The sequence below is a fragment of the Onychostruthus taczanowskii genome, unplaced genomic scaffold (genome assembly GCF_017590055.1).
Source record: "Onychostruthus taczanowskii isolate IOZ18803 unplaced genomic scaffold, ASM1759005v1 scaffold77, whole genome shotgun sequence".
Taxonomy (NCBI): domain Eukaryota; kingdom Metazoa; phylum Chordata; class Aves; order Passeriformes; family Passeridae; genus Onychostruthus; species Onychostruthus taczanowskii.
In genome coordinates, this window is record NW_024505561.1 from 5,922,843 (window position 1) to 5,935,359 (window position 12,517).

The following is a 12,517-nucleotide window of genomic DNA, read 5'->3' on the forward strand; positions in this document are numbered from 1 at the left end:
TTCTGCTATTGTTCTGCTACTGTAAATTACCAGAAAGTGGGAAAAAACAATGTATACAGCTCATGCCCAATTAAAAAAAAGGGTAGTCCATCAGCCTACCCTTCATCCATCCTAAATACCTATTATATCATTAATAAAATAAGCCTGTGCAGTTGTTCTGCTCATGGTCACTAGCTAATTATTCAAAGTGGTGGAGAGGACTTAAAAATATCTGAAAGAAATACAATTAAGGGCTAATTAATTTTCCTCAAAGACCTTACCCAAAGTAAAAAGGTGAGATGCTTGCACAAGGAGAAGGTGAAAAAACTCAAAGTGATGTGAGAAACTATAATGGAGATTACAGAGTTTGGGATGGATCAAGGTCATATTCATAGAGATAATAAATGTCTGAGTAAAGCCAAAAGACTAGCAAATGTTGATTATGAAACTCTGTGTAACTAGATTTTTTTGAAGCAGAAAGTCTCCTTCACATGGGGACAAACACAAAAAAAAAAAGAAAAAAGGATTTAAAACAGCAAGTGACTAGGAAGAACTCTCTCAGGGGTGTAAAGCTTTACAAATTTTAATCCACCTGTTAGTGCTACTTTAAAACATGGATTTTTGTGAGAGTCCAAGCCACAAAATTGCACCTGGGTTGTAGACATCCTAAAGGTAGTTCACATTTGAGATCTTTGGCTGATCTCCTAGTGAGATAATCTGCCTACATCACATTTAGGTTCCGTTTCTCAGAAACTATTAGCTGTCTGGGTTTGACTTGCAATTTCCAGTTCCAAGAAAATCAGAACTGTAAAGTGGATCTTTGTGTCATAAGTACCACAAATAATAGGGACTATTAATAATTTAATCCTCGTTAAGATATTCCTGATATGATACTCTATACGATATTACTGTATTAAGATTTAACTGATTTGTTAAAGCATTTCCCTGAGCTATAATTTTTCCACATCTTTTCCCACCTTTTTTTTTAATGCATTTTCCACTATGTTTTGCACTGGTAGTTCCTCTTCATCTCATTCAATGTCAATAAATGTACCTATAATGAAAGAGTGATATGTGGAGAAACTACAGAGCGATTGTAGTGCTCTATAGTACACTTCTTTAATGAGAAGCATGAACTGGGAACTGTTTAATCTGGACATTTTGTTTGATTGTAGAGAGACATGCTCAGAAATACATTTACTGAAAGAGTAACAAGTCTGGCAAACTTGCCTTCTTTAAATTAGCATTTTCGTCTCAAACTTCATTAAAGGGCAATCAAATTCCTGCATATTTCCTTTGCTAGCATTGGTGAGAAGCAAGAGATTTATATGTAAACAGAAGTCTGCTTTTTTACGCTAGCTGTCTCTCCTGTTCAAACTGTTCAACAACAGTACGAACTTCTAGTTTTCAGTCACACTAGAGCTTAATTCTTTAAAGGCTTCTTCAAGAGAGTAATATTCCACTTGTTCCCTCAAGAGAAAGGACATTGTGAAAACATGCCCTTTTCAGGACATACTTCCTTATCCCATAGGCCTAGAAAATCCATAGAAATTAACTTATTTTAGATGGAAGAAAGCAGCACATGCAGAGGGATGTGTCAGCTGCTACCTTGTTTTAGTCCTCCTAAGCCAAAGATATCCTATACCCCCAGCAAAGGCAAGTTATACTGCACAGGAACCAAGATGATAGAAATGTCCAGGATTTCAGGATAGTTCAAGGAAGGAAAAGGCACCATGAAAGAAATGCTTTTCACCTGAAAAGCTCTCCAGAATCAGTAATCACAAACATGGGGCAGGAATAGCAATGTTAACCTCTGTTTTTCAACAGAAGAACCCAGGAGTGCCCACAGAAAGTGCAAACACCTCCACATCCTTTCCACACAACACGTGGTTATGTAGAGCTCACTGCCATGCAAAGTTTTTTGATGCCCAAAATAGAAATGGTGTTTGATAACTGAAGTTGCATAGTTCTTTCAGAGGCTACTACACACAGTGACCTGAATACAAGCTCCAACTTCATAGTCCAGTGACAGCTGAAAACTGAGGAGACAGATGAGGGGAAGGATCAAACTCACAGATTTGCCATGTTTTGCGTTTTTTCTTATACCACCTAATGCCCACAGGTGGAGACAGGACAGGATCAACAGCTAAGGCACATATCCTGCACGTTCTGTATCCTCACTATGTTCTTATCTTTCTAGATGACAAAGCCATACACAAAAAAACATGGGTGACACAATGAATTTCAGTGAAAAGTGAAGTATATTCTTCTCTCAGCTCAGTAAAATACAGGCCTTTCGGGAATCTACAGTTTATTTGTATCTCTGTCCTTGACCAAAAGCCAAAAAATTCCAGTGGAAATAAAATGTTTAACCTTGGTTTGATTCTTCTGTCTGACAGGATCAGGTTCATTTCAGTGCCACAAAAAGATTAAGCCAGGTAATTTCTAAGACAGCGCCTACTGTATGCAAGCACTAAACTTGTTCAGTGCAATTCCTCATGCTGTTTCCAGTTAAAAGTCAAATAAGCAGGTGTCAGAGTGAAAAGACAAAATACAGATATTAAAATTAGACTATCAGTTTCTGCCAGCAACTGTATGCTACCTATTGTTATTTGACCCATACAACCATTCAATATTAACTCAAAAACTATTAAAATGTTGATTATGTTCACCACAGTATGGTACCTAAACTAGTCATTGAGTTCCACTGCAGAAGGTGTTATTAATCTGGATTGTGCATTGAATATTACTACAGATATTATTATTCTGATTTCTCGATGCAGTTTCATCAGCAACTGTTTACTTTCCTTGTAACTATTAAACATGAATGCTTCTAACAGCATATGCTACAAATACACCAAACCTGCATTCCATGTATCCATTAAATGCCTTTCACTTAATGATTTTTGAGGTTTTGGCCTCAAGAAGTTCTTCTTCAGAGTCAGTGTGCTCCTGTTTTGGATAACAGCTTTGTTAATTATTCACATGCTATTTTTCTTTGCTGCAGAGTATATTAAAAAGAATACATTGCCTACATTTTGCTTACTGTGTGTTCAGTCCATCATGGTGCCAAGCACCATCAGTTCCTTTTGCAATTATTATTTTCAGTACTTCTGGGTGAATCTACTGCAAGGATTCACTTCAAGAACACAATAATATTTTTTTTTAATACCCAGGCTGAAGATGAATATTTTAAGCACTTTATTATATGGTCTCCAATGAAAAGATTTTCTTCCTGGCTTAATTTGCTGTGACAGTAGTAGCACAGTCTGAAAGAAGGGGGCTCTTCCTGAACTAAACCTGGGTGCAGTCTGACAAACTGTTCTCCTACTATATACACACATAAACTCTTCCTGTACAGTGGCAAGTAGCTCTTGGATACATTAATTGTACCTCAAGCCACGTGCTACATCTCAGCAATTTTTTTTCACAACAGAGATTGTAAAGTTTTATGATCACTTGATGTTTTGTTACTCCATGAGTTGTTCAGTAAACTAGTAATTTATCTTTGAAAAGCTATCATTCACTGAAAAGTGAAAAACAAACAAAAGGGCCAACAGCACGCTTGTGCAACATTCAGAAATTGCCTGCAACTTCTAACAAGCTGGAAGGGAAGGAATAGGTAAGTAACAGTGTGTCCAAAATCACAAAAGCCATCTAAACCAGAACTAGGTATAGAAACAAACCACTGCTCCCCGAGCAACAAGATCTTCCTTGACTGAGTGAAACATGCTCCAGCAGGACTCACTGTCTAGAGGCACGTTTGGCAAACCTCTGTAAACATTCAGTTTAATTTGCACAGAACCACTTCATTTATCTATCTGCAACCTAGACTCAAAAGATTTTATCCTAAATGTTGACTGTTCCTATGGAAACCTCGGTAGTGACCCCACTAGCTATAAAATGCACCCTCAGAGTCAGTGTAAGGGCCCAATTCCCATTTCTTTAGATTTATGAAGTCCTCCTGAAAAACTGGTTTCCAATTTCAAGTAACTCTCTCATGTCCAGATTATATTTTTACAGGCATTTATTGGACAGAAAATCTTTACAAAGGGACAAATTCAGAATGTCTAAATCACTGCTTTTTTTGGATTTGAAGTCAATAGGAATTTTAGCTTAAAATTGATATACTTAATATAATCTGAGAAGGTTAAGTAGAATAAACATCAAGCTCAAATGAAAAATGCATACACATAAATATTTAAACCAGTGATATCTGTAAATACATTTTTTGTATTTTCCTTAAGCCTAAGTCATCCGTTTTATATTTGAATTCATTTATAAATGGCCTGTCATTAGCAGACATTGAACTAGGTGCAAACATTTTATTACAGTAGGGAGACACATGAGCAGGCATAAATTTCACCCTTTAATGAGTAGAGTATGCAATTTAATTTGATCAAGAATAATTAAATTTGTACAAATTCAGGAAATGTATTCCAGAGACGACAAAACTTCAATAGGTGAAATACATGTAAATAGGCAGTTTTACATTTGAGCAAGAGAAACAGACCATGCCTTAATTCCCACTACAGGAATTACAGTATTTAAGCAGTCAGAGCTGCTTTTCGGACCTACATGAAAGAAACTTCAAGGACCTGAGCCCACAGCTCTTACTGTCTTTGTCTTTTGGTGGGAGGTTTCCTTTCTATGAGTAGGGAAAGCAGCGGGGAGATCAAATTTTTTCAGAATTCAGATAAAGACACATACCTACTATACATTTTATGGGCAGAACATAAGCTTCCATTTCAAACAGATCCTCCAATGGCTGTGCTTAGAAACTTTTTCAAAATTATTAGCAACCAGAAAATACCAGACAAGATATTTTATGGAGTAGGAAATTAACATGGGACTATGCAGAGATTCCAGTTCAGCTGCAGCCTGGATTTCAGACTTACTGCTTTTAAAACAGGTTTTGTATTTGAAATTGATGTGAGATTGATACTAATTTCCTAAATTAAATCCTCCATCAGTAATGTATTTATAGTAATGCCAATTGCCATCTACTCTCCTGTCAACATCCCTGACTGTGTTGGAGAGATGCTTCTCCTTGGAAGTGAATGAAGAGGAAACCTGATCCATCCTCTGTCTGCTGGGTTGCCACCAGGAGTGAAATGTGATAGCAATTCCCCGCCATGGGGGCATCTTGGACTCCAGCCAACACACCTCCCGTGGGCACCCAAACAGCTGGCATTTGGTAAAAAAAAAAATCTATTCACTTGCTGGACTTGCTTCAAAAAGCAACCAGAGATAATCTCCTTTCCCACTTCTCAGGCCTCAAATTCTCCCCATGACTTTGCCACTCCCTAGCTGAAGATACCCAGTTTGGAGGCTGGGGATGGTGGTGGGAAAGCAGGAGGACAATATCTTATTATAACAAGCCCTGGTTCAGGATTATGGTTTAGAGCAGTTTTTAACTATTTGTAAGAAAAAGTCCCTTTGGTCTTGCACTTTTTAAAGTCCCCTCTGTGTGTATGACAAGTGGGAAGGGCAGAGTTAGACAGAAATAATTGCAAAAATGAGTGAGGCCCAGGGAACCTGACACATGGCAAACATTTTCACATGAGACAGGACACTGCAGATATGAGGGGCTTCACTGATTGTACCATTCACCATTACACTAAGGAACGTTCAGAAATATTCAGTAGCTGAAAACACAGCCACACCTATTGATTCCCAAAGTTTTTCTCCTCACGAATAAATGCAAAGAGGTAAATAATAGCAGCAATCAAACGCAGCTCCTCTATCAAGGATATCAAATCTGAAACCAAGGGGTTTCAGCCAGCCATAAAACCAAAGCCTCCTGATGCAATCCTGACAGAGACTTACACACAGCCCTTCGGACTCCCCATCCCTCCCTGCCGCTCTTGTCCCCGTCTCTGGAGCTCGGACCGGTGCCGGTTACCGGTGCCGGTGGGGCGAGGCTCCCGGGGACGGAGGGAGCCCGGGAGGGGGTCCGCACATGGAGGGGGGGCTGCAGCCAGCGCTGGAGAGGGAACGCAAAGGAGAGAACATTTGGAAAGGAGCCACTCAGTCCCGTTTCTGGAGATAGACCAGCTCTAGGAAGGGACCAAAAAAAAGTGCAGCAGGCCGAAAATAGCTAAATAAACTGCAATTACAGCTAGCGTTAGTTGCCTAACCTGCTGGATTTTCTGCACGGTTGGATCAGCGGCAGATGCTCGCTCATTTGATGACTTTTGAGACTGAAAACCCCAGCGGCTCCCGAAAAGTTTGGCGGGCAAAGGGGGCGGGGGGCGGTAGCGGCGCCCCGTGCCGCAGCGGGGATGGGGTCTGGGGTCTGCGGGCTGCCGCACGGCCCGGGGGCACCAGGGCATCGCGGCACCGGCTCCCTGCGCTCCCGCGGGCGACCCCAGCCTGAGTGGAGACGATCTGCCGTCAGAGCAACAGCGCCTGTGACCGAGCTACCAGCTAATCCGGCCAAGCGGATTATTAGCCTCCTCAGACAGATAGCCGCAGTTCAGCGCTCCCGGAACGGAGTGCCAGGACGGGGCGTGCGGCTCGGCCGGGCTCGGCGTCCCGGCTTCTCCGACGGGATCAAGTCGGAGCGGAGCAGAGCAGCGCAGCCTGTGCGGGCGGGCAGCGAGACCGCGGAGCTGGCCGGAGCGGCAGCACCCGCCAGGGCCCCACTCCGCGCCCCCTGCCCGCTCCCCCCCGCCCACCTCGCTTCTCATACGTGTTCCCCCCACTGCTTCAGAAGACGGGGTCAGCCCTCCTCGGGCCAGTGCAGCCCTTGGCAGGCAGGGTGGCGGCAGGGATAGTGCCGCTCCTGCCAGCCAAATCCACTCGTCCCATATGCAGAGGGAGTAGGTAAGTGCGGCAAAGTCCCCGGGGAGGTGGAAAGCTGTGCCGCGGTTGCCTGGCACTCCGAGGGATACAAGACGTCTTCAGGGGCCGATATCTTGACAGCCTGCCCTCCCCAAGGAAAGGACACGAATCTTTAGGGGTGGACCAGAGTGTGTGTGTGTGGAAGGGCATACGCCTCACCCCCCCCGGTATGCAAACTGAAAGGCCTAGAAACCACCAGCCCTCTTCCAGCCCCTGCCCCCCCTCCAAATCCCTTCTTCAGGAGCATCGCCTCTTGCCCAGAGCACCACGGCGCTGGAGCCGGACCCCCGCCGACGGGGGAGCGTCGGCAGCGGGCAGGGCAGGCAGGGCCACGCCGCCGCTCTGCTCTCGCCCCGCGGTCACGGCCCCTGCGTGCATGGCCCGGGCAGGCGGAGAGGGGCATCCCCAGGGGCTGCGAGAAGGTGGTCGGCCGTCCTGACCCTGTCTGGCCCATCCCGCCCGGGGGGACACACGGGTAGGAAGTGGCCCCCGGCCACTGGCTGCGGTGCTAAGGGACGAGTGCAGCGAAGGGCATTTTGCGGGAGGCTGAGCGCAGCCTCCGGCGGGGCATTTCAGCCTCTTTGGTATGCTAAGTGGCTGCTTTTCACTGCTGCGGCAGCGGCGGGGGGGAAAGGGGCGAGACGAGCTGGCAAACGGAAGCCGGGGGCGGGGAAGGGTAAATCCGCCGATGTGCCCACCTCGACTCTGCACCGGACCTGGGCTGAGCAAAGCAGCAGCCGGCAGCCCGGCCACCTTTAAGGAGAGGGGTGCGGGCTGCCAGGGCTGCTGCTTGTTGATGTTGGGGTGTCAGGCAACGAGGATCTATGATCTACTACACTGCAGTGCCGGCGTCAGGAGCCTCCTGCTCGGGAGCTGCCACTGCAGGGCAGCCAGCACACACACACCAGCGCGCACACACGGCAGCCCTCCCCTCGCAGCCTGGGCTCCGGCGGCTCTCGCCTCCCCAGGCACGCAAGTGTTTGCAGACAACCTGCCGGCCGGGGTGAGCGAGCAAGGCGGATGGGGGACCAGAGGCCGGCGGGAAGGGCCGGTATTTCCCCAGGAAAGCTCCCGGCTCCCCCTCACGCCGAGCATCCCTTCTCGCCCACCTTGCTCGCCAAGCCGCGGGCTTGGCCCACGGACGCCCCGAGCAAGAGGGATGCAACAGCAGCAGCGTGACCCCCAGGGACCAGGCGGCCCAGAGCACCTGCATTTGCATTTCTTATGTAATGTACTGCAAGTTTCCCCCTCGGAGCCGGGCTGAACCGAAGCGCATGATCCCGGCTGCCAGGCAGACATAGAGACGGACGCAGAGACACCGGTGTGTGGCACAGAGGGGTCATCCCGGCAGCGAGAGGCGGAGGAGCGGCACAACCAACCCGGCGGTGCTGCTGCTGCCACTCGGCATAGCTGGCTGAGTTGCCGTCTGGGCACAAGCCTCAAGGAAGTGTCCATCCCCTTTCCTCGCCACCCTCCACCCTCCTGGCCTTGAGTGCCGAGGGTGAGTGATAACTCAGGGGAGCCCCCAGGCCGCGGGAGGGGGTGTCTAGCTTGACTTTAGAAAGCAGAGCGAGGCGGTGGGTGGGTGTGCGTGCGTGTGGGGTGACATACTGCAAGCTATTCAGAAAGTGCTGTGCAGGACCCGAGCCCCGGCACACTCACCCACCGCAGGCAGGGCCGGCTAACACCAGCACAGGAGAGCCAGTCTCCTCTTCCCAAAACTGACTGGGGGGGGCTCCCGCGGTCGGGAGTGGGGGGCTCCACCGCCTTCCCCACAAGAAGGGTACTGATGTAAAAGTTTCCTCCTTGGAAATAGCACATAGGAACTAGGAGATGCCGGCTGGGCGAGGGTCGCCTTTGATTTTATTTTTTACCCCTTTTCGGTGGTGACAGGGGCAGAAGCTAATACAAACCGCTCCTTGCTTATTCATACACGTATGGACATGCATGTCTGTGCTGGCCTCGATATATCCCCCCTTCTCCCCTCAGCAGGATTGCAGATCTACCTCGGCGAGCAACAGACAGGGCAGCATTAAAGAAAAACAACGCATTGCAATGGATTGCTTACCAGTTGGGTTCTTGTTTTTCTTAAGACTCTTGCCACAAAGACACTGCAGCATATGCGATCCTTTGCTGAAAATGTTCCAAAGAAACCACATTGATTTGGGCGAAAAGCAATCCAGCAGCTTATACACCCTGAGAAAGAAGAGATCCTTGCGGTTGCATAATAATAAATTGAGATCAGTTCTCCTGAAGAGGGGCACCAGTTTTATCATAGAAAAAGCGATTATATTCCGATCTTCTCCCAGTTTTTTTTCCTCACGTGGTATATTTCTTTGAGACTTTTCAGCGGATGCTTTTTTTTCAGCCAGGCTGAACGGTTGTTCCCCCTAGACCAACAGTGGATTATAACCAAAAGCGTGGAGAGCAAATATAAGGAATCCTTTTTTTCAGCGTGAAGCCAAACGAAAAGTAAGGTAGTGAAATCCCAGCCGAGGCCAAAACCTCATCGGAGACACCGGCAAAACGCGGAAGAAAGATCCCCAGAGAGAAAACCATAGCCTGGTACTTGACTGCTAGGAGGATGGGTGGATCTGCAGAACAAAAGCCACGGCAGGATCCATCCTACTGAACGACTGCCATTGTGCAGCCCCGCGGCGGGAGAGCGCACCGCCAGCACCCGGCGAAGCCCGGCTGAGGCGCAGAGAGCGCTGCCGGCCGCGGGCGCGGACCCCGCCCGCAGCCCCCGNCGTGCGGCCCGGCCCGGCCCGGCACCGCCCGCGGGCAGCACGAGTGGGCTGCCCCGGGGCCGGCCGCCGAGCGCGCAGCCCTGTCCCCCTCACCCCAAGTGCCCTGGCCCCTGAAACCTGTCCCTCCCCCGAGTGTGGCGCTTGCCCGTCTCTGCCGTGCCGTGTCTCAACGGTCAGGAATGACCAACGCAGTCGCGAACTGAATAAATCAGCCCGAGAGGGGTGGTTTTTTTGGCAACCTGCTGGCATCAGACCTAGAGAGCGTTCTGGTGAGATTTGGGGGTTGCCCCAGCAGAGGCAAGCACCGTATGTCTCATGGTGTGATGATGCCATGAGCGGGGAGTCCTGGGCCGGGACTGGGGCTCCCGAGTACCACAAATCCCCAGAGAGGCAGTGCTAACAAAAAGCACCTGCTGCACAGCCGAGTTGACAACACGGCCATGGGCAGACGGAGGGGCTCCTGAGCAGCGCCAGTCCCTGCTCTCCACAGGCCCACCCAGGGAGCGCTGCCCTGTCACCAGCCCTCCAGAGGGATGCTCCGGCCGAGCCCAGAGCGGTTGCACCCACGCATGGCAGTAGTGGCACTGGAAGAGCTGGAAGTGATGCCCGTGTTCTTCCTCTCCCCTTTAGAAGCTCTGTCGACTGTTTGGATACTGGAAGATGTTGGGAGATAGGACAGAGATCATGAACAAATGAGGGAAAATACTATGAGGTAGTAAAAAAAGGAGCTGCTGAGAAGAGGGTGGAAGGAGAAAGCAGGTGAGAGAACACAGGGCAGTGAACAGCTCCCTCTCCCTTTCCTTCTCCCTCTTCCTCTCCTCTATCTCCCTCCTCCTTCATTGCCAAAGTAATCTATATCTTCACTATCATCTTTACCTCTTTGAAGAAACGTTTGCTCTTTGACCATTCTTTTTTTTCCAGTATCAGAATACAAACTGGAAGTTCCAGGACACTGTTTTCATATATGGAATCTCTAATAATATTCACATTCCATGTGGTCAGATGTTGGCGTTTTTTCCTGAACCCATGGAAGTTTTCATTGCTCAAGGAAGTGTAAGACTAAAATACAAAAAATGCAGAAGTTTGTGTGTGTGCTTTTTCTGCCTTGCCCAGATCTGTTGCTTATCGACACTGAGAAATGCTTATAATAAACATTTGGTCAGCGCACCAGAAAAACCCACCAGGAAAGAAAACTTTTTTGATAGTTTTAATTTCAATAAGATTCTGGATTTATAAATATAGATGAGATGCTTGGTTACTAGGTCCTCATGTACATTATATTTAAGTATCATTACCATATTTTACAAAGATGAAGAATTATACATAGCAATGAAGTGTTATATTGTAGAGAAGTAGCCCATGGAGTTTGCAGAACTTAGGAGAGTTCCTACCTCTGAGCACCCAAGTTTGTAGAAACAAAAAGAAGCAAAGCTCGATATATTAAATGTAAGAAAAATTAGAGTGATGCTAAGGTCACAGAGTGATACTGCTTTTTGCAAAGAAGTGGCTTGGTCTCTTGTTCTGTCACCTTGGCTGTGCTGCCTGTTGAGCTGACGCACTGTCCTGCCCAGCATGTGGATGTTCCACAGGCTGCTGGGAAGATAAGCTGGCTCGGCCACCTTGCAGCCAGCTGGCTGGGAGTTCACAACAGCCCTTGCGCTATTCATGGTAGCTCATATGTCACAACTCTCCACAAACTGATCTAGAGTATTCCCAAAATATCTGAGGTCTGCATCTGTCTTCTTTTGACCTCAGGAGCCAACAGTATGTAGCTGGGCGCAGCCTGCGATCTGTAGAAAACAAAAGGTTATTTACCAGCTTCCCACCCAAGTAATTGGTGTATATGTCCCTCAGGCTAGCATGTAACTGCCTGCTTTCTAAATGAGAGTAAAACTTCTCCATAGCATCTCATCATCGTTCAGTTGTCAGAAACTGTGGCTATGGAACCCAAGGGGGCTGGTTCTGATGGTGGTAACATGGTTTAAAGGTTTATGAGAATTATACAGAAGCAGAAATTTCCTATGTTAATTGAGACAACAAATACACACCTTGCCTGTCTGATAACTTAATGCCCTTGAAAAGGTCCCCAAAGCATGGCAGGCCTGCAAAGAAATACCTGAGCAAAAGCACGAATTTATTCGGGATTCCTCTTTATGTAAAGTGAAAGTCATGGAAAGATTAGCCTTTTGAAAAAAGAGTTGACCTAATGTGAAAAAAAAAAAAAAAAACCCGAAAAAAAACCCCACAAAAAAAACCCCACAAACCAAAATAACTTAGACATATAGAGCCATCTGAGATGTCCTAGGATATTTTGCAAATTCAGGCATGGAAGATCTTATTCTGGATCTATGGGAGACCAAGGCCCTTATGGAGCTGCAGGTGGAGACCCCACAGTGCATCCTGGAGAATCTCAAAGGACAGTGATTGCTACCTATGGGTAAACTATTTTATGGAGCTTCTAAATCCTTATTGATTGCACGAGGGCTTAGATACTCAGCTCATACACAGACACACACACAGTTCAGTTTAGGCTTCTTGCCCACAAGCTGTACCCCAGACTAAATGTTTATACCTGTAGATTCTTGATATCCCTTGGAGACAGCTAGTTCTGAACACCTTCATCTCTTCTATGCCGGGGCAGTGTCTGGAGGAGAAAGGGAGAATGAAACCATCATATTTCATAATAGAGTTTTTTGACTATTCCACAGAGAAAACATCAGAAAGAAGTCCCCAAATACCAAGAGCAAGAGAGATAAAGGTACTGAGCCTTTTTGGAAATGTCGCCATGTTCCTATTGGAAAAGGGAATAAGGAGGCGTTGTCAGTCTCCCTTGATTCAGCATACAGGTGCACTTGCCCTGAGTCAATGAAGAGCATAAGTTTGAACAAATTTGGACATGCTGAACCACCAGTTCCAGCCCAGTACCAATTTCTGCAGGACTA

General features: G+C 47.1%; 1 protein-coding gene across 2 annotated transcripts in view; it reads right to left on the reverse strand.

Annotated features, from left to right (window-relative positions):
* The window catches only part of FGF14 (fibroblast growth factor 14), a 378,598-nt gene extending 369,497 nt beyond the window's left edge, over positions 1-9,101 (reverse strand). For both annotated transcript variants that reach the window (XM_041423406.1, XM_041423404.1), the window contains exon 1: positions 8,894-9,101. In XM_041423406.1, coding sequence (XP_041279340.1) covers positions 8,894-9,101 — 208 coding nt within the window. The remainder of the gene's footprint in view (positions 1-8,893) is intronic.
* Between the last annotated feature and the right edge of the window lie 3,416 nt (positions 9,102-12,517).